At 37.7% G+C, this 27,541-nt stretch overlaps 1 protein-coding gene across 10 annotated transcripts in view; it reads right to left on the reverse strand.

Annotated features, from left to right (window-relative positions):
- Window positions 1-27,541, reverse strand: part of LOC131669021 (inactive dipeptidyl peptidase 10) — a 1,674,792-nt gene that overhangs the window by 843,627 nt on the left and 803,624 nt on the right. For 8 of the 10 annotated variants that reach the window (XM_058943594.1, XM_058943586.1, XM_058943611.1 and 5 more), the window contains one exon: window positions 19,087-19,254. The exons of the other annotated variants lie outside the window; for them this stretch is intronic. In XM_058943594.1, coding sequence (XP_058799577.1) covers window positions 19,087-19,254 — 168 coding nt within the window. The remainder of the gene's footprint in view (window positions 1-19,086; window positions 19,255-27,541) is intronic. 10 annotated transcript variants of the gene reach the window in all.

Genomic DNA, 27,541 nt, shown 5'->3' on the forward strand with positions numbered 1-27,541 from the left:
GTTCATATTGTATCAATTATATTAAAAACTGCCAATATTCAAACAGTCTCTATTCGTCAATGCACTGCAATTTTCATTATTGTGAAACTTTATTACTACGAAATAAACAATGTAGTCTATATACATTAGTTAGAAAATCCCTCTCAAAGATCCCATAAACATTCGACGAATTTTTATGGGAGAGAAAATTGAAACTTACAAAGAATCTTTATGAGTATTAATTTTTGGGGTCTCACTCACAGTTTTGTCTTTTTGAGTTATATTTCATTAGAAAAGTAATAAACACTTGGGCTTAAAATTAAAGAAATGATTTGTTCAATAATAGTCGTAGTAATTGTAATGACTGTTTTAAATACTTTTTATTTTAGTATTTTTTAGAAATTAGGAGTTTAATGGTTTAAAGGTAACGTTTCAAAGAGATTGTGATGAAAAATAAATATTTAAGCATCGCAAGTACTGATTGTTATTGTAATGTGTGTCAGATTTATTGATGATTCAAATCAATTGAAAAGGATATTTTTGAGATCGCAAACTGTTTTTGTCAGCTGATAACGTTTACTTGGTATTTTTATAAAAAATTCCACAAATTCTTAATTTTGCTTTTTGGTTAATTCTTTTGTTGCAACTTTAAAATATTTTTCTCAAGATTACGTGAAAGATTACGTACTAGCGTGACATTGAAAATATTAAAATATAAAGTATGTAAAATAGTCATTACAATTACTACGACTATTATTGAACAAATCATTTCTTTAATTTTAAGCCCAAGTGTTTATTACTTTTCTAATGAAATATAACTCAAAAAGACAAAATTGTGAGTAAGATCCCAAAAATTAAAACTCATAGAGATTCTTTGTAAGTTTTAATTTTCTCTAATGGAAATTTAACTCTCAAAGATTACATCATTATCCCGCTATAGCCGTTACTGTCTTTTTAAACATTTTATGGCTTATTTCAAGTAATTTTTGTGTTCATCAAACAAAATCAGCCCTCGGACAACTATTTAAATCATTTTATAGTATGCATGCAATATTTTGTATTCAAACTCAAAAAACAATTTGAAAAGCTTATAACGATAGTTTGAAAAACTGAAAACAACTCTAAAATGTTTCAAAATATTCTTTCAACCAATTGTCTGCATATTTGTCTGGGGTATCTATTGGAGATATAATATAAGGGTTTTTGACGTCGCATATTACAAATCTGAAATCAGATTTCCGAAAATCAAAATTATTGATTCAATGTGACAAACAAAATCTTGAATATTAGTGTTCCGATCCTTTCAAAAATTTTTTGAATAATAGTAATGTAAGAAAAATTCTAAACAAATAATATGTAATGAAACTCTCTGAAGGATACTTGAAAAAAATATTTCAGAGTCCCAGTTGTCCCTATCAAGAGAAAACCGATTTTGTTTTTGTTAAACAAAAACGCGTTTCTACACGTTACTTTTTTTTATGAAGTTGTTAATGAATAAATTATTCAATCTTTTTTAAGTCGGGCTGTTGGATATATCCTTGATACATTTTTTAGTAGTTCATAAACTCATCAAATATAATAAAAATTTTATTATCATAATTGAAATATTTTCATTTCTTTTCATTACAGAAAAAGTAGATAATTTGTTAGCATCCATAGTCTCCAGCAATTTTCACTTTTTCAACATGAGTGAGACCGATTGTATAGTCGGTCGTTTGGATAATTCTAGATCTTGTAAAAGTCATATTTTATGAGGAAAATTTAATTGCTTTTCAAGATTTAGATGCGCAAGATTTGAAACATCTTCGTTATAGAGTACCAAACTTTCCTCTGATTCACAATGGTTTTATTTGTGCAAATCATCGAAAACAATATTTAGTAGATTTCCCTGAACGGCAAGTAAACTGCTGCAACCCTTTTAATGAACATTCTGGAATTAAAAAAGGTTTTAGAACTCTTTCTTTAGAAAATTGTAATAAATTGTATAGTATTTGCAATATAATAGCTCCTTCTAACGGGAAACTTTGTACTACGTGTCGAGCTTCGATGCTACAGAAATTTAACGATTGGGAATCAAAACAGAATATCTTGGCTGTTGAACAATACAGTTCTGGAAACATTCAAGAAAAATCTGAGATAGAATTGCCTTCTTCAGCAAGTGCTGCAGTAACCGATCAAAGTCAATCTTCTGACCCAACAGTGTCTGATGGCATCTTGGGGTTTGTTTCTGAAAGCCAAGAAAAAATTTTGAAAGAAGAAAGTTTAAAAAGAATCTTGGATGATTTTAAGCTTCCGATGCAAAAAAGAAAAAAATTATCTCAAGAACGACAGCAACAAAATTTTGAAAAAGTAGTTCAGGGGATTTATGAAAGAAGAATTGAAAAAATAAATTATGTTTTTCAATCTGACTTACCTGTGAGCCAAATAACTGAATTGCAAAGAGATAGTCAAGTTCTATGTCAAATAATTAACAATCTACGTATGGCATACACAATCAATCCACGATCTCTGGAAAAATCAAGATTTTAACCTTGTTGCCTGTAGAACTCACTTATAGAGAAATCAGAAAGTATATCTGTTGTTCTAGATACATGATAACAAAAGCTAATCACATTAGGGAAACACATGGTGAGTTAATATTCAGATAAATATTCTTTAGCGATAAGATTTACAAGCCGGCTGAAATAAATTGTTTTCCGAATTTCCGATACTTCTCAAACATTTTAAAAATTTAATTATCATATGAGTGAATTTACAACTCATTTAAACTCATCAAATTCGCTCATTTACAATATTTATTCTAATAATGTTTATATTTTCCGTTCTCCATTCATAATACCTTATTTGTATTGTCTCAGAATTATTTAAAATAATAAAAGTACTCATCTTGGTACTATTTTCTGATTTATAATTATTTATATTCCAATTGATAAGGTCTATAAATTTCAGATGTACTAGCTGTTATCCAATTTTGATGATTGTCACGGCAAGTTTTACACGCTGCGGTAGCGATGGTCGAGTTATAAGGCGCGTGTGGGTACTTACAGGAATCTAGGCGTCGAAGTCGGCAGTTATATAATAATAATTTTTATTATAAAGTGACAGAGCTCCAGAGAGATGTCTTTACAAGGCGAGATCGAGTACAGGACTGACTGCGCTTGTCCCTCTAGGGGGCTCACAAACTTAAGATAAGTCCCTACCACTTCCTTCAGGAACAAGTATATCCTAGGAACCGAGAGATTCATATAGCTTAATTGTTTATTTAGGTTTGCAGCTGTCTATGTTCTATTTCATTTCTGGTCTATCATGTATTTACCGTGTACAGTTTGTTTGTTTCGGCCTATCTTATGTCTTCTACTTCGGTCGGCCCGCGTGTGCAACGAATACACGTGTATGACATATGTTCTTATAGTTACAGGAGATAACTATATTATTTTACTATTAGTTCGCATGACAATCCCTTCCTTAAGCTGATTCTTGTCCTCAAGAATCTCACAATATGTTCGCAACCTGTGGTGGCACTTTGTGCAACATAAAAGAGTTACAGACAATATCATTATTAATCGGATCGACAACAGCTTTAACGTTAGAGCAACGAGTAGGTAACTATATCTGAAGTAGATGCACGATTATGACAACAACAATGTCCTGTAAGACGTCTAAAAATATATCGTAAAAATACAGCTATGGCACTAAACAGCCCTACCTTATGACTGATATAAATTGCTATAAGTGCGAGCGCAATGTATCCAGCGTAGTGCAGGTAATCTACGGCAGTAGCGATATAAGAGTGATTACGTTGTTCCTTTGATAATAATTCAAGCTCCTCCTCTATTTGTTTTAAATTTGACGCTTTTGTGTGTAAATTCTCTAAGTGATGCGTTTGTAAGGTTAATGTAGGAATCACGGATGAGGTATTTTGTGGAAGTGATGGAATGTTTATTTTTGGGTAGCTTTCAGTGTGAGTAGGTATGTCATGTGTGATTTCGAGTCTGTAATCAACATTAGTAAGAAAACATCCATCAGATAGTTATACAACAGTTGGTTGCTCTATTTGCAAATCCTTTATATAAGAACGACAGAAGAGACTAAACTGCATCACAGCGGTAGGTAGTATGTGTAGAAGCTGGTGTTGTTTAATCTTTGTATGAAGGGTTGCGATAATGCAAAGTACTTTGGCGGGCATTTCGTTACATCGTCAAAGAGAAGTCTTTCACAATTATCTAGTGACTGCAGGCGTTTTGGAAAGAACTGAATTGGGCATAGTCTTCCTTGATCATTACGTGAGCATGTGTTAACGTCATCAATAGTCGTGTATTTAGTGTTATCCTTTGATACGAGTATGTATTGCTGTGTTATATCGAACAATCCAAGTACGTTTAAGCGACTTTCAAAAGGTAGTGCTCGTAACTTTAAAATTTTATAAGGATCTGCATGTGCAATGGGGTATTTAGTAACTATTGTAAGTCCTGCTTTGGATATGTATGATGAAAATGTCATGGACTGTATAAAAGAGAAATAATTATTTATGTGAGGTGGTAAAAGTATATCGATATATACATTTTGTTCATATGCTTCCCGTAGACCTTGTATGAGTGTTTCTGGCTTCATAAGTGCTGGTGATAATAAGCCGTTTCGAGCAATGTTTATAGCCGTAAATAACTCTGTAATATAATTATCGTATTCTTCAATCGCTATGTCGATTTCTTCAAGTGATAGATGTATCATTGTGTTTACCTGATAGTCCGTAAATACAGATTTTATTTTCCTACTCCAATTTAACAATTCCTGCTCGTTATTTTTGAATGTATGAAATTCTTTTGAAAATTTGTTAAAAGTATCCTGCATAAATATTGTTTGATTTCTTACTGCTATCAGGGCTTTCCCTGTATGGTTATATAGTTTGTCGATTTATTGATTATAGTACTCTGCGTCATTTGCGTCCATTGTACCAAAAAGAAATTTATTGAATGATCCGACAAAGTTAAATAAGCCTCTTTTTTTTCTGTTTTTGGCTTCTACAGGGTGTGGCTGAAAAAGCGATAACTTCTGCGTTAGACTGCGTATCGGCGTTTCTGGTGTGCAATGAAATCTTTAGCTTGACACTTGTAGCCACTATACGTGGTAGTTATGAGATCTAAATGCTGTTCAATTTCTCTTCCGTTAAGTAGGAGTAGAGTCAAGTTAATATGATTGACTATGGTCCAAGTATCTTCGTAAAGAAAAGCAGTGCCGAAATTCTGTCTCAGCAATGGTACAGATTGATGTTTTTATTATTATTATTATTATTAACCAGAGTATAGTACAAAATATTACAAGTAGTAATAATTATACAATTTTACATTACAAATTTGTAACCCGGCAGAGGATAAACCTGTTCGCTGGTCTGGTATTTCGAAAACTACTAAATACTTAAAGAAAATTAAGAAAAAAAAAAAAAAAACAAAAACTTAAAACTAAGAGTCGGTTTGTATAATAGATTATACTATTTCACAGATGAGGTATGGCTTAATATTGGTAGCAAGAATGCTTCCTATAAAAGCTTACTTCACCAATATCTTCGATTTTGTTCTTCTATCTCCAATATCTGATTAACATTTGTCTGGCCGTTACGAATGTCGTCATTGATGCTTTCATTTTTCTTGCGTATGATATTCTTTCGTATGTATTTAGTCTAACAGAACAAGTAAGTCCTGTAGCACACGTGACTCTATAGTGAGGGAACATTTTAGTATGCTGTCTATGTGAATCACATTTACATGTTGCTGTGAATACTATGTCATCTAAGACTATCAAATCTTTATATTTAGGTTGTTGTTCCAGTGAGTACAATGAATTAGTGAAAGTATGATATCCTCTGATACCTCTATAAAAATATATAATACTTTATTATTTCCAAGATAATTGATGTCTCCATAGGTCATTCGAATATTATTTGTTTGTAGAATCGGTTTTCCTGGTGTATTTTTTGGTTTACTTGTTTCTATTTACATACTATTGTTATCGGCAATGTCATCTATTTGTTTAAATACTGTTTCTATGGGTTTATATCTTACTTTATCTGTATTTGGTTCTTTGTGATCTTCTTTGTTTTCTTCTTTTATGAAATGTATACACTGCCGGCCAAAAGTTTGGAAACAGTGTTGAAAAAATATGTATTCATGAATTAATTAGGAAATTTATTGATTCACTTGTTTGAAACATAGTATAACAACAAAAAATGTATATTTTACAACAAGAAAAAATATATCTAGACAACAAGAAAAAGTGTATCTAGACATAAAAAGAAAAATACAAAAGTCTATAAAGAAAAGGTATTAATATATCAGATTTTTTTTTCATCAAAAAATCCACCCTTGCTTTTGATGACTGCTCTCACCAACCGTGGCATTCTTTCGATAAGTTTGTCCAAAGTTTCCTGTTCCAGAGAAGCCCACGCCTCTCTTAGCTTCTCCCATAAGTCTCTAGCGGATGTTGGACAACATGTTCTTATTTTTCGATCGAGATCTTCCCACAGAAGTTCAATCGGGTTGAGGTCTGGCGATTGCGGCGGCCATGTCATATTTTCCAAGACACCATCAGCTTTTTTTTGCTCTAAATAACTGCGGCAGAGGATCGACGTATGTTTTGGGTCGTTGTCTTGCTGGAAGACAAAACCACGGCCGGGTCCTCTTAATCCAGAGGGAATCGCATGACGAACGAGAATATTTTTATATTGCTCTTTTCTCATTATTCCATCAATTTTCACTAAATCTCCGGTTCCATGGCCAGAAAAACATCCCCACACCATCACTGAGCCACCTCCATGCTTCACAGTAGGCACTATACACTGAGGTGTCATTTTTTCGGACGCACTTCTTCTCACATAAATTCTACGTCGAGAGCCAAATATTTCATACTTGGATTCGTCACTCCAGAGCACATTTTTCCATTGATCCATCGTCCAGTTTCGATGCCTTTTAGCCCATTGTAGTCTTTTCTTTTTATTCTCTTTACGTAGTAATGGTTTTTTCACTGCAACACATCCTTTGAGTCCGGCAGCGTTTAATCTTCTTTTTACAGTTGTTAGTGAAACCGGTTTTTCACGACTTCTGTTGATGTCTGCGCATATTTCGGGAGCTGTTAACCGTCTATTCCATTTACTGGTAACCACTATATGCTTACCTTCGCGAGAAGTAGTTACTTTTGGACGTCCGGTTCGAGGACGATCGTGATGATTACCCGTGTCTTCAAATCTTTTGATCGTTGAATGCACACCTTTCAATGAAATTTTCAATTTTTTGGCAATTTCACGATATGAGATACCTTCATTATGTAATGCCAATACAGCTCCCCTTTTTTCAAGTGGAATTTCTTTACGTTTTCCCATGACTGAGCCGTATAATATAAATATGTAAGCCAAAACTTTTACAAATTCCTAAATAAAAAAAAATATTCGAGACAACTTAAAGACGCTTACAGTTTTGACTCAAATGAGGGAAATCAAATACAAGACTTATAAAAAAACAATACTGACAAACCAAAGTAATATGGATAAAAGTTTAAAGCCAAAAAAGGAAACAAAAGTAGAACATCACAATAAATTTCTCATCGATAATAAACTCTCATATCGTCAATATTATGAAAACAAACGGACTGGCAAAAATTCTAAGTTCATACTACTTTTATCTAAAACCTTAACCCTCAAGTTACCTGGAAAGGCTTGATTCTGTGTCATTATGAGCAAAAAATACTTTTTTCGAGGCAAAACTCCTGGAAAAATACATATTTCGAAATCCGAACGAAGTGTTTCCAAACTTTTGGCCGGCAGTGTATGTTTTTTACCAATTAATTGTTTGTATGTGCAGTATTCACATTTATTAATGAAATTTATGTTGGTTGTATCTGTTTTTGTTAGAATGTAAGTTTCGTTTCTTTTTCCCTCTTTGAGTCCGTTTTTTGTTTTGGTATTAATAGTTATCCGTTGTGATTTCCATGCTATGTTAATCACATTTGCAATTGTTTCTATTATTTTTCTGTAGTTATCTGATACTTTAATTTTTTTCATGTTATATTCAGACATTCGACGATGAGAACGATTGTGATGAAGTGTACAAGTGCCTTGTGAACACAAATATGTCCTTACATCCAAGAGAAACTTATCCTTATCCACATCCACATGGACTTCCAATGCTGAATTTAGACTATTATCAAAGTTCCCTTGTTACTTTAGTTTGTAATATATTTGTTGTAAATTGTTGCAATGTATTTTTTAGTTCATTGTATTCCTGTATCTAGAATGGATGGCCTTTTATCCATTTTTTTATTTTGTCCTTTATTGTTTTTGTATTGCTATTGAAAGTTTTGAGGTGAGAAGGTAGTTGATTGAAGGTGGCTAAAGCTCTTGTATAGCTATCTTTAATGCTGATTGTTAATTTTCTTTTAAGGAGCTGTATAGTTTTTTTCCTAGTTACGGAATTTTTCTTCAGGAACATATCTTGCAGGTTGACATAGTGATACACTAGAGATTCCATGGTGAATGTTTGATCTATGTTTAGTGGATTTTTTTCATTTATAAACTTGTTTTTATTTATTATTTGTAATAGTCGTGTTTGTAGAGTTTGTATACATTTGAGTCTTCCAATATATGCTCCACCCCATGCTATAATACCGTATGTTGTTATGCTATGGAAAAGTGCATAGTAAATCATACGTAGATTATCTGTGCTCATTATCCTAGATAATTTGTAGAAAATATAAGTTAGATATTTTAGTCTATTGTATAGCATGTTTGTATGCATGTCCGATCTCATATGGCTACCCCGCCAAAAATATACTTACGGAATCCGTACGGAAACCGTACGAAAACTGTACGAGTCCCGAGTACGACACCCGTACGTTTTCCGTACGGTTTTCGTACATTTACCGTATAACATTCGTACGGTTGTTGTACAGATTTTTTCCAAAAAAAACCGTATGATTTCCATACGGTGTCTGTTCGGATTCTGCATAATTTTTGTACGTAATCTATACGAATTTCGTATAATATTTGTGCAAATTATGCACGTTTAACCTGAAATTTTTAAATAATTTATATTTAATTTTTTTTACCACATCAATAATTAGGATGGTATATGAGAAATTAATAAAACCAATGTATATATATAAAAATCAATAATGCTAGTTGCTATATTTATTTTGATGTATATAAGTATATTACATAGTGATTATTATTCATAAACACTGGATCGTAGAAATGACAATTTACATAATATACATTCAATATAGCTGAAATTAAAAATATATCTAGGAAATAGTAATTGAAAATTATTTTGTATAAAGTTAGTAATGTAACATATTCGGTACTGCGGAAATATATTTGCCTACTGGCGTATCAATGAGAATAGCAATATTAATAATACAATTTGTAGGAATAATTACATTTTCCGTTTGAACACTCGCAATTTTACGAATTTGTTCACATTCTTGGAAGGAATTTTCCGTTTTAATGTAGTTACAGATAGTGTATTCTTTTTTATTTACTCTGTCGACTATGAATTCAATTATTTTTATAAAAGAACCATTTTGTGTTTGTGCGAAGGAATTATTTGATCGAAGATCTTCTTTTTTACAACAAGCAAAAGTACAATTATCTTTAATCATTCTATCATATGATTTAGTAAAATTCTGGTTAAGTTCTTTTAAATTAGTCCATTTTTCATCGGTATAAACGGAACTACCAAAATATCTATTATTTCCTACTTTGAGTGATTTTTCAGTACAATGATTGTTCAAGTTGAAAATGAATTTGATTACTGGTGAATTTTTACAATTTTTCAAAATATGCTGTTCTAATAATATTGAACTACTTCTATATTCAAGTCTTCGACAGATTTGGTGAATGACTCCGTTAGATGACTTAATCATCTTAAGAATTTTGCCATTACCAGACTCAAAATAATACCCATTATGACAAGAAACTGGGCCCCAGTTGACAACGCTTTCGACTAAATGCAGAAGCTGATGCATATTATAGGTCATGGCAGTTTGTCCGTAGAGTTTGTCGGTTCCCGATACAAATTTTTTCAAACATTGATCAGCTTTTATAAGATCAGCTTTATTTATCGACTTCATTTTCAAAATATGCATAGCTTCTGCGAACAATTGCCAATCTTCTTCGTATATTTCAAAATGTTCAATATTAACGAGTAATAAGCTTGAAGGAAAGAGGCGTGAGGAATTAATTGCGGTGATTGCGGGAGTGTATGGGTGCATAGATCCTGAGCTGCGTTAAGCTAATAGCTTCTTTATTAACATGGTTATTACATGAAGTTTACATAAAAGGTCGGATAGTAGGCTCGCGTAGCCTGTACAGAGTGTTGAGTGGCCAAATAACCGCGTGGTTTTGAGAGCTCTCTTACCTATTGTCTATCACAACGACGCCCTGTGGGTAGGTTAGCGAAACCGGGAAGAGGATGCCAGGCGGTGTACGGCGGTGCATGCAGTTCCGACGTCTCGGACACGGGAGCAGCCCTCACTGCGATGCAGCCGAATTTGCCGATTGGTAGGCAGCGGGATCTGACACCCCCTCAGAGAGTCGAAGGCCCTCTGCTGACGCGTCAAGTTGCTTGGTCGCTAGCCCCTTTCTCTCGCGTCGTCGTACACGCATACGTAAGGACCCACTGACGGGTTTGGTCACAACGCGTACGCGCACTACGAACAAAAAGGGGGGGGGGGGCACTTGTGATATGGCCGGAAACTTTGGTGCGACTGTTACCAATCGTTGCGAGGCGCGAGAATGGTGAAGCTCGACTTTTTACGTCCGAACGCCGCGGATGCTCTCGAGAGACTACTGTTCAACGCCGGCGGCCCTCGACAATGCCTAGCAAGGAGCTGCAATAATGAGTGGGGGCATTTTCCTTTTTTCTCCTCGTTGGGTCCCCAAAGATCCGAGTAGCTGATATCAAGGGTAGCGTTGTCGTACAGTTCTTGAGAAGGCCGCTGGCTACCTGAGAGGTCGTTATGCGAGACCATGTTTGTTGCTGCATATTGGCGGCTGTGTAGCATGTGTCCTGCGATGAAGTTTTCCCCGAACGAAGTGTTATGCTTGAGTAGTGGCAGATTATTATCTTGAATGGCTCGTAAGTTTTCGGCATGAGGTGAACACTTGGGTCGTTAAGAAGCGTCGGCAGCAAGCAAGAAAGGGAAAAAACACGCTCATCAACACGTGAAGAGTAGCGCGCGCGAACACTCCGCCCGCCTTCGGCCTCCGGCCGAATATACGCGCGAAGTAGTCCACATGCTCTATTCCCGCTTAGCTGAATTTTCACTGCTGTCCGGTTGTTCCAACGAAAGAGGTGCGAGGCAGGCAATATGTCGACGAAAGGTGCTCGTGGCGGTTTTGACGGTGACGACTCGTACAAGGTCGTCTTGACCCGGGTGGGTCTCGATCACACGTCCAAGAGGCCATTTTGATGATGGATAGCGATCGTCCTTGAGAAGTACAAGCTGTCCAACTGTGAAGTTCTTGGTTGGTTCTCGCCATTTCCTTCTTTCCTGGATTTGTAGTATGTATTCGCTGGTCCATCGCTTCCAGAACTGGTCGCGAATGCGTTGTAAGAGTTGAAAACGACTCAAACGATTCTCCGGGACGTTTGGCGTTGGTTCGTCTGGTACAAGTCCTGAAGCGGCTCCGATTAGAAAGTGGGATGGGGTGAGTGCTTGCAAATCATCGACATCAGAAGTGAGCGGGCCCAAAGGGCGCGAGTTGAGGCATGCCTCGATTTCTGCTAATACGGTCGCAAATTCTTCGAAAGTAAGCGTATGCTCGCCAACGAGCCGTTTCAACAGATGCTTCGTAGATTTCACACCTGCTTCCCATAAGCCACCATAGTGAGGGGTAGTCGGGGGGATGAAAGTCCATGAAGTCCCATCGTTCGAGAGTGTAGATGCGGTGTCCTTGTAAAAGTCCGACGCGGCGTTGAACATGGCACGTAGTTCAGCGTCAGCTCCTCTGAACGTGGTGGCATTGTCACTGTACAGCTCCTTACAGAGCCCCCGTCTGCTTACAAATCGACGAAAGGCGGCGATAAATGTAGCGAAGGTGAGATCGCTAACGACTTCGAGGTGGATGGCCTTTGTAGAGAAGCAGACAAATAGAGCGATGTACCCTTTATAAGCACGCTGTCCTCTACCCTTCGACGTACGTATTTGAAATGGTCCCGCGTAGTCCAATCCTGATGTTGTGAATGGGCGCGATGGTGTAACGCGCGCAGCAGGGAGGCTGCCCATAAGTTGTTGGGCCAGGCGGGGCTTGTGTCTTTGACACTTGACGCACTTGTTTACTAATGACTTAACTAATGGTCGCATACCTAGTATCCACGCGTATCGGAGAAGAACACTTACAGTTAACGTAGGTCCACCGTGTAATGATTTTTGATGTGCGAAGTGTACAAAAAGTCGGCTAAGTGCGGAGAGGCGAGGCAAAATGGGCGGATGTTTTACCGAGTGCGGCAAATTGCTATTGTCAAGGCGGCCTCCTACTCGTAGAATGCCGTCAGATCCGAGAATCGGCTTGAGTTTCCTCAACGGACTGCACCGGGGCAATGTCTTTTCGGCCTTTATAAGTTCTATGTCTTTTGAGAAAGCGTGCGATTGGGATACTCGTATCAGCGCGTCGCGTGCATATTCGAGATCGGTGGTAGTGAGGCGCTTTGAGGGTAACGCGGTTAGTCCTTCCTTACGTCGGCGGAGCTGATAGAGCGGGCGCAAAAGCCAAGCTGTTATGCGCGTCAACCGTGAAAGCGTAGAATAGCGTGAGAGAATCCCTGACTCCCCTGTACTCGTTCGGGTGCGCAAAGCTTGTACTGTCTTCGCTGGCATTAGCCAATCTTGCGAGTCAGAGCGGAGCCAGGTTGGCCCATGCCACCACAAATCCATCTGTCCCAATTCGTCAGGTGACACTCCGCGTGTCGCCAAGTCGGCTGGGTTCTGCTTTGTCGGAACGTGCGACCATATGGCTGAGGGTAGTTCGGTTTGTATGAACGATACGCGATTGGCGACGAAAGTCTTCCAGTGGCACGGGTGTTTTTTCAGCCACGTGAGGACTATTTGGCTGTCGGACCATAAATAAACTGGTATTTCCGATAAGAACTCTAACCGTTGTAAGTATCGGACCAATTTGACGAGGAGTTCCGCGCCGCAAAGCTCGAGATTCGGGATACTTTTAGTTTTAATAGGCGAAGGTTTCGTCTTAGAGGCGAGCAACCAGATACGCACGTTACCTTTACCGTCGTCGACGCGAAAATATACAGCTGCGGCATACGCGCGGGAGGACGCATCTGAGAATCCGTGGAGCTGTACGGAACTTTGCTGCGTCAAATCGAGAGCGCGGGGAGATCTGACAGGGATTGGCAATAGTGACGCCATTGCTCACGGATCTGGGCCGGCAGAGGCTCGTCCCATTCACATTTGGAGATCCACAGATCCTGCATAATTATCTTGGCAATCACGGTCACTGGGGAGAGCCACCCCAATGGGTCGAATAGGCTCGCGATCGCTGAATATACCGAGCGTTTTGTCCATGGCTCACCGCTGCCTTTAGGGGTTCCCGTGGAAAAATGAAACTTATCAGACGACGGGTTCCAATGAACTCCGAGGGTTTTCACCGATTTGTCACAGTCAATTCGCTTTACTTCGTTACTATCAAACGAGGTCGTGGCAGGTGGTAGCAGGTCGACGTGATTGGCGGCCCATTTATCTAGCTTAATGCTAGCTGTCCCGAGTATGCCGACTAAGTGATTTCGTTTTTGTATAGCGGTCGTAAGTTCGTCTGCTCCGGCGAACGTATCGTCCACGTAAGTGTTTCTTTCCAAGCACTCAGCGCCAAGGGGGAAGCGTGTACGCTCGTCTTTAGCAAGCTGCAATAACGTCCGAATCGCGAGGTACGGTGCACAAGCGGTACCGTAAGTGACAGTTGTGAGGCGCCAATCAACGGGAGCCGACGGTGGCCAAAGAATGCGGTGGAGATCTTGGTCTTCTGGCGCGATGCGGATCTGCCTAAACATTTTGACAATGTCAGCGGTGAACACGTAACGGTAGCGTCGCCAATTTAAGAGGATTAATGCGAGATCGCCTTGGAGTGCGGGGCCTGCTCTGAGGAAGTCGTTTAAACGAAACTGCTCGCGAGTTCGACGCGAGGCGTCAAATACAACACGGATTTTCGATCGACCGGGATCTCCTTGAACGACGGCGTGGTGTGGTAAGTACCATGCGTGGGGGTTGTTGATTTCCGACTGTGGTACCGGTACCATGTGGCCAAGATGTATGTATGTTTCCATGAACTCTGAGTACGAGAGTGCCAAATTTGAGTCGCGCGAGAACCGTAAAGCTTGATGTTTGAGTGAGCCAAGCGCGATTCGTCTTGTTTCGAGTGCTACGCTAGGTATTCCTGCTTTCAGAGGTAGACGTACTACAAAGCGTCCATTTTTATCCCGAGAGTGCGTTTCGTCGAAAAGTTTTTCGGCAGCTTCGTCATCGGGATTTAATGTGCGCGCGGGGGAGGAAACCTCCTCGATCTTCCAAAATCGTTCGATGGCCTCGTCGAAATCGTTGTGAATGGCGCAACGCAACGCAGTCACCGAGGCATTGTGAGCGGCTACCGCCCGCCGTGGGGCAGTGCTATGGGCAGGGCCCGAGATAACCCATCCGAGGGCTGTATTCTGAGCGACTAATAAAGTTGATGGGAACGTTTTAAGACCCGAACGAAGCAATTGGCCGTACAGATCTGCGCCAATCATTATGTCAACGCGGTCCGATAGGTGGAAGTCTGGATCGGCCAGAGACAAGCCTTCGAAGGGGCCGAGGTCAAATTCAATGAGGCTGCGAGCAGGTAGATTTTCGGTCAGGCGTGGCAACACAAAGGCGCTCACCTCAAGTTCAAAATGCGCGTCCACGCGTGAGCGCAGCGCGAAAATCGTTCGTGAGTTGACGACACCCGCTTTGCAGCCACCGACTCCGGTCAAACCTGTACGCACACGATCACGCGGCAGTCCGAGTAATTGGACCAATGCGTCAGACACGAAAGTCGCCTCCGAGCCCTGATCTAGGAGAACCCGAGCGCTGGTTTGCTTACCGGTGGGGCCGATCACGATCACTTGCGCCGTCGCAAGGAGGATGAGGGAAGGGCTCGTTGACGAGCTCGCGTTGCACGAGTTGATTGAGAGCGTGGGGTCGACCGTTACTTGAGCGACGTTCGACCTAACCAATTGAGCGGGAGCGTCGCTGATGGGATTTGTTGCGTTATCATTTGGCTTTCCTTTTGTTCGCTTATCGAAGTGGAGAGACGAGTGATGTTTCTCGTTGCAAGTCTTGCAGCGGCCGTTTGATTTGCAAGAGTTGAACTTGTGGGGTCCTAAACAGTTGAAGCAACGGCCCAAGCGGCAACATATTGATTGTCGGTCGTAGACCTTCTTTGCCAAGTACGTAGGGCAGCGCGAGAGGTAGTGTGACTCAGTACAGAAAGGACATTGGACCGTTTTGACTGGCTGCTCAGGCTGCTCAGTGTGCACGTGATGAACTCGTCGCGAACTGTTGTTATTCCGTTGTGGCTGGGAAGTCGCCTTCTCGTTATTGGTTGACTGAATTGCTGACAACGAATGCGCGCGGCGCTCGAGAAAGGCCGATAATTCGACAAATTTCGGCATCCGATGTAGATGATCGTCCTCATGATCTGGCGTACTCGCGGCGGGTTGACGATCTTTCACGGACATTTCAGCTTTCCATTGTTTTCTCGACTCTGGGTCGAGACGAATTTCCACGATATGTACCAGCCATAGGTCCCAATGAGCTACCGGTGCTCTTAAAGTCGTGAGAGCTCGTACGATTCGTTGGGCATCGTCGGCGAATGCGCGTAAGTCAACGGCTGACTCTCTTTTCAAATGCGGTAAATTAAGAAAGGAATCAATCAGGTTATTTATTGTCAGGCGTGGATTGTGAAAGCGTTCTCTCAGGGCTGCCCATGTGGGCTCGTAGTTAACGCCCAGTATTGGGACGTCCTTCACCAAATCACCGGCGGGGCCGCGCAGGCAAGACTTGAGATATCGTAGTTTCGTGGTGTTTGAGATGCGTGGGGCGTCATGCATAATCGAACTGAATTGATCCGCGAAGCTGCCCCAGTCTTTGTATTTGCCTGAGAAAGTAGGCAATTCTAAGCGCGGAAGTTTTACCGAAGTTTCGTCATCATCGTCATTATCGTCGGCATCACGCGCGCGTCGCCGAGTATTTAGCTCTCGCAGGCCTTGAAACTTAGTTAAAGTGGTAAGCAGCCAGTCATGAGTTTCCTCATATAGTTGTTACATGGCGTCGTACGTATTTTCCGTCATGTATGAATTCGCGGTCGAGTCATTGCGCATAGTAATTTCATGGTGAGTCTTACGTATCTCGTGCCATAGGTCAGAGACAGTGTTGATCCGTGTTTGGATTATCGCAGCGTTGAGCGTTTCTGGTGCGCGTTCTTTTATACGATTGCCGATCGCAACGATTTCATTGACGCGATGTTTCTGAAAGTCGGCAAGTTTTGCCATACTAACACGCGACATTTTGCCTCTATTGTAACACGCGGATTTATTACAGCGATGCAGTGGACCTTACTCAGTTTACACTCCGTGAATTGAAACGAACAACGTACGGATAACGTCGCTAGATGACAATGTATATACGCTATTAAACTATTGCTGTCGCAGAGGATATTCATGCACTCATTCACTCCTCACCCGGGGCACCAAAAATTGTTCAATATTAACGAGTAATAAGCTTGAAGGAAAGAGGCGTGAGGAATTAATTGCGGTGATTGCGGGAGTGTATGGGTGCATAGATCCTGAGCTGCGTTAAGCTAATAGCTTCTTTATTAACATGGTTATTACATGAAGTTTACATAAAAGGTCGGATAGTAGGCTCGCGTAGCCTGTACAGAGTGTTGAGTGGCCAACTAACCGCGTGGTTTTGAGAGCTCTCTTACCTATTGTCTATCACGACGACGCCCTGTGGGTAGGTTAGCGAAACCGGGAAGAGGATGCCAGGCGGTGTACGGCGGTGCATGCAGTTCCGACGTCTCGGACACGGGAGCAGCCCTCACTGCGATGCAGCCGAATTTGCCGATTGGTAGGCAGCGGGATCTGACACCCCCTCAGAGAGTCGAAGGCCCTCTGCTGACGCGTCAAGTTGCTTGGTCGCTAGCCCCTTTCTCTCGCGTCGTCGTACACACATACGTAAGGACCCACTGACGGGTTTGGTCACAACGCGTACGCGCACTACGAACAAAAAGGGGGGGGGGGCACTTGTGATATGGCCGGAAACTTTGGTGCGTCTGTTACCAATCGTTGCGAGGCGCGAGAATGGTGAAGCTCGACTTTTTACGTCCGAACGCCGCGGATGCTCTCGAGAGACTACTGTTCAACGCCGGCGGCCCTCGACAATGCCTAGCAAGGAGCTGCAATAATGAGTGGGGGCATTTTCCTTTTTTCTCCTCGTTGGGTCCCCAAAGATCCGAGTAGCTGATATCAAGGGTAGCGTTGTCGTACAGTTCTTGAGAAGGCCGCTGGCTACCTGAGAGGTCGTTATGCGAGACCATGTTTGTTGCTGCGTATTGGCGGCTGTGTAGCATGTGTCCTGCGATGAAGTTTTCCCCGAACGAAGTGTTATGCTTGAGTAGTGGCAGATTATTATCTTGAATGGCTCGTAAGTTTTCGGTATGAGGTGAACACTTGGGTCGTTAAGAAGCGTCGGCAGCAAGCAAGAAAGGGAAAAAACACGCTCACCAACACGTGAAGAGCAGCGCGCGCGAACACAAAATTAGGCATCGATCTCAAAACAGGTAAACTGTAATAAAGCAGCCAGTTTTCCCATTCGCACGATTTCCAGTGTTTTCTATCCGATAATAAGCGAGACAATCGCGTTATTTGATTCGGTATTTGAATTTTAGACAATATGCTATCAATTTCTGCTATTTTATCTTTAAGTGAGTAAGGTAATCCCGATTTATCAAACCACATACGTGCCAATTGTCGACAAACTCCTAGGTAACAGCAGTGCATCTCATCAGGAACGAACACATCAATGATATCAAAATATGATAAGTACACTAACGGAGATGTTCCTGTTACACCTTGCACATTTTTTGAAATAGTTACTTTTTTCGAAATTTCTTTCATAATTTTCAGAGTATCTAAAGCGTTTCGTTTATCCGGTATATAATCGAGAAGTGGATATTTAATTACTTTCTTTTTTTTTATGTAAGACTGGTATACCCGGATGAAGACACCAGTTACATCCAAAATATCCATTAAATTAAACAACTGATTGCATTGGTGCGCGCGCTACAGCATCTGCACAGCAACATATTGGGTACATTCTTATTTTTCTTAAACGATCAGTAATTTTACAAGTTATTCCTTCCTTGTTTATAGCATTAATATCTTTTGCAAAAGTTTTAATAAAAACATTCATATTAGGCTTACTTTTACCATACCACAAAGCAGCTGTTATAGTATTACTAAATCTTACATCAAGAGGTAATTCATTTAATATTACCTGAATGGGCCATATCGAATGATTTGTACTTTTCCAAACGGGCGCCCCATCAGCGTTAAATATCAAGGTAACATAAGAATCTTTACAATCGCTACTTAATCGAGAAATGAATTCGCCATATTTTAAACCTTCACTTATGTCTTCTAAATTTGCTCGCGCGCGCTTTCGATCTTCCAATAGTGCCGCATAGTACTCATTATTTCGTTCTAGCAAGTGCTTTACTTTTTCTTTAATATCAAAAATTACGAAAGAGTTATTATTTCCAGTAGTAGTTATGTCTTTTTCACAATTTTTGCAAAAAACACTTCGTTCAATTTTTTCATAAGCCTTAACATATTTGTCACATGTTGGACAAACAGCATGAAACGTTGAGCTATCATTCGAACGCAGTAATTTATCAATTTCATAAATTGAGTTAGGCAAAACCGCTGAACTTAAAAAACTATTAATCAAAGTACACATATTTTCAAATGCAACCAAAGGTAAATAATACTTTGAAAGAAAATTCTCTATGCCGCATAACATTTCTGCTTGACTTACTACTATCTCGGCAGGTAAGACTTTCTCTAATTCTCCAGTGGACAATTTATAGCTAAGTTGTGAGAACTTTTCTTCTTTGGCTTCTTTCCAAAATTGTATCTCTGTTTCTGGGTCATCAAAATTGTAAGTTGTATAGCCACGTAATTCTGCAATGTCCAAATCATCAACCTATGAAAAATGTTAAAAAATAATGAGTAGTTCAGATTGAAAAAACTTGCTTATAAGTTTTCCGAATAACTTTCGCATAGCTTAATTAAAGCCAGCCAATTTTTCAGGTTGAAAAAAAACAATTTTTTTTGTTTACTATTTTTTAGGAAATTGGCCGTAGAATCAGATGCCGTTATCCGTTTTTAAAAATTCCATGGCATTCTAAAGATATACGCTGTGTAACAAAATAATTCATTTTTCTTCTATGATAAAAAAATTATAAAATGCCATTTTTTGTTAATAAACATATTATTAAAAATAATCTGGCAATTCTAGTTATATAAATAATTATAAACATACAAATCTACAAAATTCTTTTAAACCAATTTTAGAGCCAACCCGTTGTGAAAAAAATAATAATCAAACAATCATCTCAGGTTACAACACGTGTGTTTCGTTGGTAAATATCCAACCTCATCAGATCTTTATTAAAAAAACAAAACGAGGAAATGGTTACAATAACAGATATAAACCAAAAACAAACAAAAATCACGCTAACAAAACATTTACCTCAATTCGCAAGTCACAATCAAATTAAATATCACAATAAAGTCAAAAATACACTGTCAAACATAATATTCGCTCAACTACACAAAATTCAAATCGGACAACGACTATGAAATAATGCAAATCAAAACAGTGTCTGTTGCCTTTTATACCAAAACAAACCACCGGTAGACACAATCAGATGTATCCCCTCTCCTATGCATGAAAACGGTACATTAAGCATCATTGTACATCAAAACAAAATAATAAAAAATATATTGTAAATAAATATGAGATCAGTCAGCTAAGATATCAAATAAACCTTTATATTGTTTACTCAGTAAACTAGTGTCTTCTTGTCTATTTATAGTGTTATAAGACAAATTAATATAAATCATTTCCGAAATTAATCTCTTACAATAGTTAGACTCTCTATCTAAAATTATTGTGTTGTCCCAGTCAAACGAATGTGTAGGATAATTTTTCAAATGCATCGGAACCGGAAGAGATTTATCTAAAGGTGTCTTCCTATGCTCCTCTATGCGTTTTTTTAAACATCTCTTAGTTTGACCAATATATACAGACGGGCAACTATCACAACAAAATTTGTATACTACATTTGTCTCATTCCATTTTTCTGTAACATCTTTACCCAGTTTTATTATGTTGTCCAGCTTATGATTAATTAAAGGTATACAATGAATATTAAACTTTCTTAAACTATGGTTACATAAGTTAAAAAATTTTTTATGAAAAGGCAACGTTAAAACCATCGATTTGATATTCGCATTTTTTCTATCATCCTGAGTAGCACTACTATTCCAAAATCTATGTTTACGAATGCGATCCAATATACATGTTTTAACAAATTTATCCGGGTAATCATTATTTTTTAAAATGCTCTTAACAATTTTTATATTGTCTTCATGAAAAGTTGCATCAGATAGTAATAAAGATCTTATTTTTTTCACAACGGGTTGGCTCTAAAATTGGTTTAAAAGAATTTTGCTTAACAAAATGGAGAGTGTCAAGAATAACAAATACAAATCTACATTTGAAATTAATAATATGATTTTTTTTATCCCAATTACGATTTAAAAATTTAAATATTTTAAATTTGCATTTTAACGATGTTATACTCGTATACAATTAATTTATATATCTATCATACTATATCAAATTTAAAAGTAATTTTTATTAACCAAAAGTCTTTATTTGAAATTTAAGGCATCTAGAAAAAATTATAATCTTAAAATTTCAAGAGTTAAAATTAAACCAGAACGAAATCACGCGTTACTCGGGCAAGGTACCAATCGTGCACATAAATATTGCACACGTAATTTTTGTGCACGGTAAAATTAGTAGTTTATGTCGTACGCAATAGTATATCAGTTGTGCACCATATTTTTTAGTAAATAGAGCATTTATATTATGTATATTATTTATATTATTTATATTAGTGCATTTCATGCACGTAGTCGCTAACGCAAATCATATTTAACCATGCACAGAGGATTATGCACTTGTCGGTAAAAAAATGATTGTGCACGCAGCCTGCGCAACTACGTGCATGAAATCTCCGCTTAATTTACTCGCTAAAAAATGTGGTGCACAACTAAAATACTATTGTGTACGACATAAATCACTATTTTTTCGGTACACGATAATTACGTGTATAATATTTATGTGCACGATCCGTACCTTGCCGTTACTCGACCGCCAGAGCGTCCATGATACTATCACTGACTTAACTTGAAGATGAATGTGAGATATTGAATAGTTTGGTGCAGATATATTGAATACAGTGTTGAATAAGTCTATTGGTGTTTTATGTAATTTAAAAAAATGTCTATTATTGAAATGACTTGAGTAAAAAAATGTTTGGATCTTAGAAAAAAATATAATTTTCTCAAAATCATTCGCTATAATTGCACAACCAGTTATGCCAAGCAAGTATTTTAAATATTAGTGAGAATTACTGATTTTCAAACATATCCACTGCTTTTCCAAATTTCCAAATAATAAATTTTCATAGACATGCATTGTAATCATATATATTTACAGTAGAAGAGCCTAGACGAACGTCCATAGATAGTGGTCTCTCATCATCGGATATACTAGATTGTTCGTCTTCTAACACAGCAGTCATCGTAGACTGAACTTTCAAATATTGTTCTGTCACATTTGTACTGAAGTCCAGACTGTTTGTCGGTTGAGTCTCGCTATCATATGCTTCACTTGCTTGACCTTCATGAACTGTCAATTTTTTGTTGCAATAATCGTAGAATACCTATCAAAACATTGATAACAATAACATAAATTAGTCTTTTGAATGGTATGTAAACTTCAGTTTCCAAATGAAAACAAATTGCACAGTTTATGTACAATATTGATGCAATTTAATACGTTGATACAATGATTTCAAATTTAAAAACTATAATTCTATAATTTTACTATGTTTCCTAAGAAATTATATTGTCGTACTAACCTCCATATCATCTGTGCTAGAGCTACTGCTAGCTGACTGACGTCTTTTTTTTGCTGCATGATAATATTTTGTTGATGTCGGAGGACTTTCCATTGTATCTAAGTATTTTTTGTATTTCTTGGGTCTTGGCCTAGCCATCTTCAGTGAATAAAAAGTGTGTCACTTAAGAGCTTGGTTGCATACCTAAACAAGTCAAATAGTAGTCAAAATCATGTAAAAAATATTGATTGTAAATCTCAACTCAAATGTTCTATAATCAGGAAGTTATCTATTTTAGTATATAAAAAAATGTCCATACTAAACAAAATAAATACAGTCCTAAAGAGAAAGTTAATATAAAATATAATTTCAGGATAGAATCAAGGTGAAAGAACTCAAATTCAGTAATTTTGGTCAAATTCAGTAATTTACAGCTGTGTTTAGTTGCACTTCGAACATGTAAAATACAAACCTAGAACAATTTTTATGAAAGTAGACAACTTACCATTTAATTTTTATATGTACTATTATAGCAAAAATCAAAACAGACGGTTCTTTGTTTGGATGCTCAGCGAGAGTACCTAATCAAATAAAATACCAGTAAAAATTGCTCTTACAAAATTTGATTATTATATTAAGTACTAATAATTTTATATCCATCAATAATTTGTGTTCTTGTTGCGTAAATAGCAACCGATTCAAAATTTCCATTGATTTATCGTATAACCTATATTCATTTTCAATTTAATTTAATTTTTTCTTTTATTCTTTCGATTCGAATCACTAATTATTCTCTGGATTATAAGCCTATAACCACTTTTATCAAAGCAAACAACTTACCATTTAAGGATGAACTAGAAAGGTTGAAAACGATAGCGAAAATGAAGATTTGATCCCGCCGTAGAACAAAGGCAGTATTTTCTTCTCTCTCTGTTTTTGTCTCTCTCTCCCTTATCCTCCACCCCTCCCCTCGCCGTCTCTCGCTCCCTCTCTCTCTCTCTCTCTCGCTTTCACTATGCGCAGACTCGAGTGCACCTCACACATGCACTACTGCCGATCTCCCGAGAGTGCACGTTTGACAAAAGACATCGAGAGAACAAAGAAAAAGCTGAAATTCCCAGTAGTCCAGTAAAAATAGGCCTGAAATGTTTTTGTCACATAAGTGGATGCATTTTTGATATATGGTAAATTGAGGTCGAAAAAGACGATTCTGAAATTTGCAGAGTTCTAGGTCCAGGGGTTCTAAGAGAAAATCACGTTTGAAATTTTTTTTCGCCTGTATCTCGCGAACGGCTGAACGTACGACAAAATAACATGCACCAATCGAAAGAGCGTGAAATTTTACATCAGAAACAATGTTTAATCCGACATCGATGAGTGTAAAATGTTGAGATAAAAAATAAATAAGAAACTTTACGTGAATAAGGAGAAGGGGAAGGCTGGGGAAGGCGCGGTATAGTTTCGCTCTCCTCCGCCGCCCCTCCAAGCGTGCGCAGACAGTCGACGACACTCGGCAATCTTCGGCCTATAGCAGCCGTAGAGGGGAAACGTGCATGTACGCGCGCTTGAATTCATTTTCGATATTTGGTGGCCGGCGATGGAGCGGTGGTCGGAAACAAGTCTTATTATGATCTTTTAGGATTCTCTCTTTGCAACTAATCTAAAAAATACTCTCATCACTAGTACTTAAACGAATTAATTTAACGTAAGCCCCACCTCTTCTTAATAAACATATGTAACATCCATAACACTTAAACAACATGTGACGATAGCCGAGGTAGCTAAAGCACACCATCACTTTTTATTTTCGTGGTAGCGGGTTCGAATCCCATTGAACATACTTTTTTTAAGCATTTTTTTCTGTACATCTCTTTGATGGTATACTTATATTTTATATGTTTTAATTTTTGAAAAAAAATTACTTAAAAAGTTGTATTTCTATATTTAGCTGACTTGTACCTGAAAATTACTACAAAATTACATTTGCAATGTTTACACTTAATTATCGTATATAAAATTTTCAGTCCTTGCAATGAGATAAGCATTGTTATTTGAACATGGATAAATATTTAACATATAAATATGTATTTGAAGCTTTTTTTATCAGTTTGATCAACTTATAAAGAACAAAATGTGCATCGATATTAATCCTTTTTAATTTGAGAATAATTCATAAATAAATAATTTTGTACAAGGCTTTACATATTTTGGCTTTTTAACAATTAAAATGATGTTTCATTTCCAGCACGAGAAAAGCCAAAGGCCGGAGGCGGTGGTGGGGGGCCCCCCTCGCGCGCTTGGAAATACTGAAAGTCCGCGTTCAAATCGACGCGCTTCGCAAAAATCAGGCTTATCTCGCGAACTATTGCATCAAATTTGATCATTTTTTTTTAATTTGGGGTAGCTTCAAAATTTATTGAGATTGGTTTAGTTGTAATTACTATATTTAGTGCCAATCGTTTATTATTAACTTAATTGAATTCATACATATGAGTGTATGTATAAATTCCAATTAATTATTACTTGCTATCCGTAAATATGGATAAGGATAAATAATAATCAATATATTTTCAATTATTAATAACAATATTTTAATTTATATGCATACGTAGGCTATAGTTTACATGATTTCTTATTTTCTAATCGTGCCTAGTTCTTTTCGGCGCAGACTCATTTATTTCGTTTTCATTGCATTCTTCATTCAACATTACTTCTACAAGACTACTTAAATTATACTCTTCGTTGTCAATATCTTTTACGTTCGTACAGCAAAATACACACAAGCGAGAACATTTGAGGCCATGTTTGCTGCACAAAGCTTTACAGCCTTTTTGGAATATATATGTGTGTGTGTGTGTGAGTGTGTGTGTGTGTGTGTGTGTGTGTGTGTGTGTGTGTGTGTGTGTGTGTGTAATCTTTATTTTCCGTATTTTCTAAGTTTGTACTTAACTGAAATCGCAAGGCGTGCAGCTGCCGCAAACATGGCCTCAAATGATCTCGCTTGTATGGATTTTGCTACGGGGATAATTGTACGAACGTAGAATACATGCATATGATCATATTGATAACGAAGAGTATAATTTAAGTAGTCTTGTAGAAGTAATGTTGAATGAAGAATGCAATGAAAACGAAATAAATGAGTCTGCGCCGAAAAGAACTAGGCACGATTAGAAAATAAGAAATCATGTAAACTATAGCCTACGTATGCATATAAATTAAAATATTGTTATTAATAATTGAAAATATATTGATTATTATTTATCCTTATCCATATTTACGGATAGCAAGTAATAATTAATTGGAATTTATACATACACTCATATGTATGAATTCAATTAAGTTAATAATAAACGATTGGCACTAAATATAGTAATTACAACTAAACCAATCTCAATAAATTTTGAAGCTACCCCAAATTAAAAAAAAATGATCAAATTTGATGCAATAGTTCGCGAGATAAGCCTGATTTTTGCGAAGCGCGTCAATTTGAACGCGGACTTTCAGTATTTCCAAGCGCGCGAGGGAGGCCCTCCACCACCGCCTCCGGCCTTTGGCTTTTCTCGTGCTGGAAATGAAACATCATTTTAATTGTTAAAAAGCCAAAATATGTAAAGCCTTGTACAAAATTATTTATATATGAATTATTCTCAAATTAAAAAGGATTAATATCGATGCACATTTTGTTCTTTATAAGTTGATCAAACTGATAAAAAAAGCTTCAAATACATATTTATATGTTAAATATTTATCCATGTTCAAATAACAATGCTTATCTCATTGCAAGGACTGAAAATTTTATATACGATAATTAAGTGTAAACATTGCAAATGTAATTTTGTAGTAATTTTCAGGTACAAGTCAGCTAAATATAGAAATACAACTTTTTAAGTAATTTTTTTTCAAAAATTAAAACATATAAAATATAAGTATACCATCAAAGAGATGTACAGAAAAAAATGCTTAAAAAAAGTATGTTCAATGGGATTCGAACCCGCTACCACGAAAATAAAAAGTGATGGTGTGCTTTAGCTACCTCGGCTATCGTCACATGTTGTTTAAGTGTTATGGATGTTACATATGTTTATTAAGAAGAGGTGGGGCTTACGTTAAATTAATTCGTTTAAGTACTAGTGATGAGAGTATTTTTTAGATTAGTTGCAAAGAGAGAATCCTAAAAGATCATAATAAGACTTGTTTCCGACCACCGCTCCATCGCCGGCCACCAAATATCGAAAATGAATTCAAGCGCGCGTACATGCACGTTTCCCCTCTACGGCTGCTATAGGCCGAAGATTGCCGAGTGTCGTCGACTGTCTGCGCACGCTTGGAGGGGCGGCGGAGGAGAGCGAAACTATACCGCGCCTTCCCCAGCCTTCCCCTTCTCCTTATTCACGTAAAGTTTCTTATTTATTTTTTATCTCAACATTTTACACTCATCGATGTCGGATTAAACATTGTTTCTGATGTAAAATTTCACGCTCTTTCGATTGGTGCATGTTATTTTGTCGTACGTTCAGCCGTTCGCGAGATACAGGCGAAAAAAAATTTCAAACGTGATTTTCTCTTAGAACCCCTGGACCTAGAACTCTGCAAATTTCAGAATCGTCTTTTTCGACCTCAATTTACCATATATCAAAAATGCATCCACTTATGTGACAAAAACATTTCAGGCCTATTTTTACTGGACTACAGTCAGCTATCAGTGTCGATGCCAGTGCTTGTGCGTTAGTAGCATAATTTAAATTACAGTAAAAATCCAATGCCGTCCAAAAGCAAAACACGGCGGTAATTATTTAATTTATGAGTGTGATAAAAGGCGTATATGTGTAACGGTTATGCAATGTATATTTTGTGTTCATTTCTAGCAGAACAAAGTGTGAATAACAAAATGGCTCTCACGATGGATGAAATATCGCATGGGCTCGTTTGGTCCCCAGGCAAAAATAAGTTTCTAGTGTTATGTGTTCAAGACTTTATTAATTTTTCTTTACCTGAAGACAAGAATAATTTTGTTAGAAACGAATTTGTTTCAATAAAAAGAGGCAAACTGTCATCAGAAAAAGCTATCCTTCTAGCTTTAGGAAGTATGTTTCTATATTTACACTGCATAAGTATTAGTATTATGCACAAAAGTTTTTAGATAATTTTTTAGCATAGTAATAATTTTTTATTTTTATTTTCCAGGTGAACATGAGATGAGCAAAGCATTCATAGACACAGAGCTATCCACGGTAACACATGCTCTCGTTAATTTTTTTAACAGAGGAGAAGTAGCAGTTACTTCCGTGGCAAATA

Source organism: Phymastichus coffea, unplaced genomic scaffold (assembly GCF_024137745.1).
Source record: "Phymastichus coffea isolate CEN01 unplaced genomic scaffold, Cenicafe_Pcof_1.1 PCOF00007, whole genome shotgun sequence".
NCBI lineage: Eukaryota > Metazoa > Arthropoda > Insecta > Hymenoptera > Eulophidae > Phymastichus > Phymastichus coffea.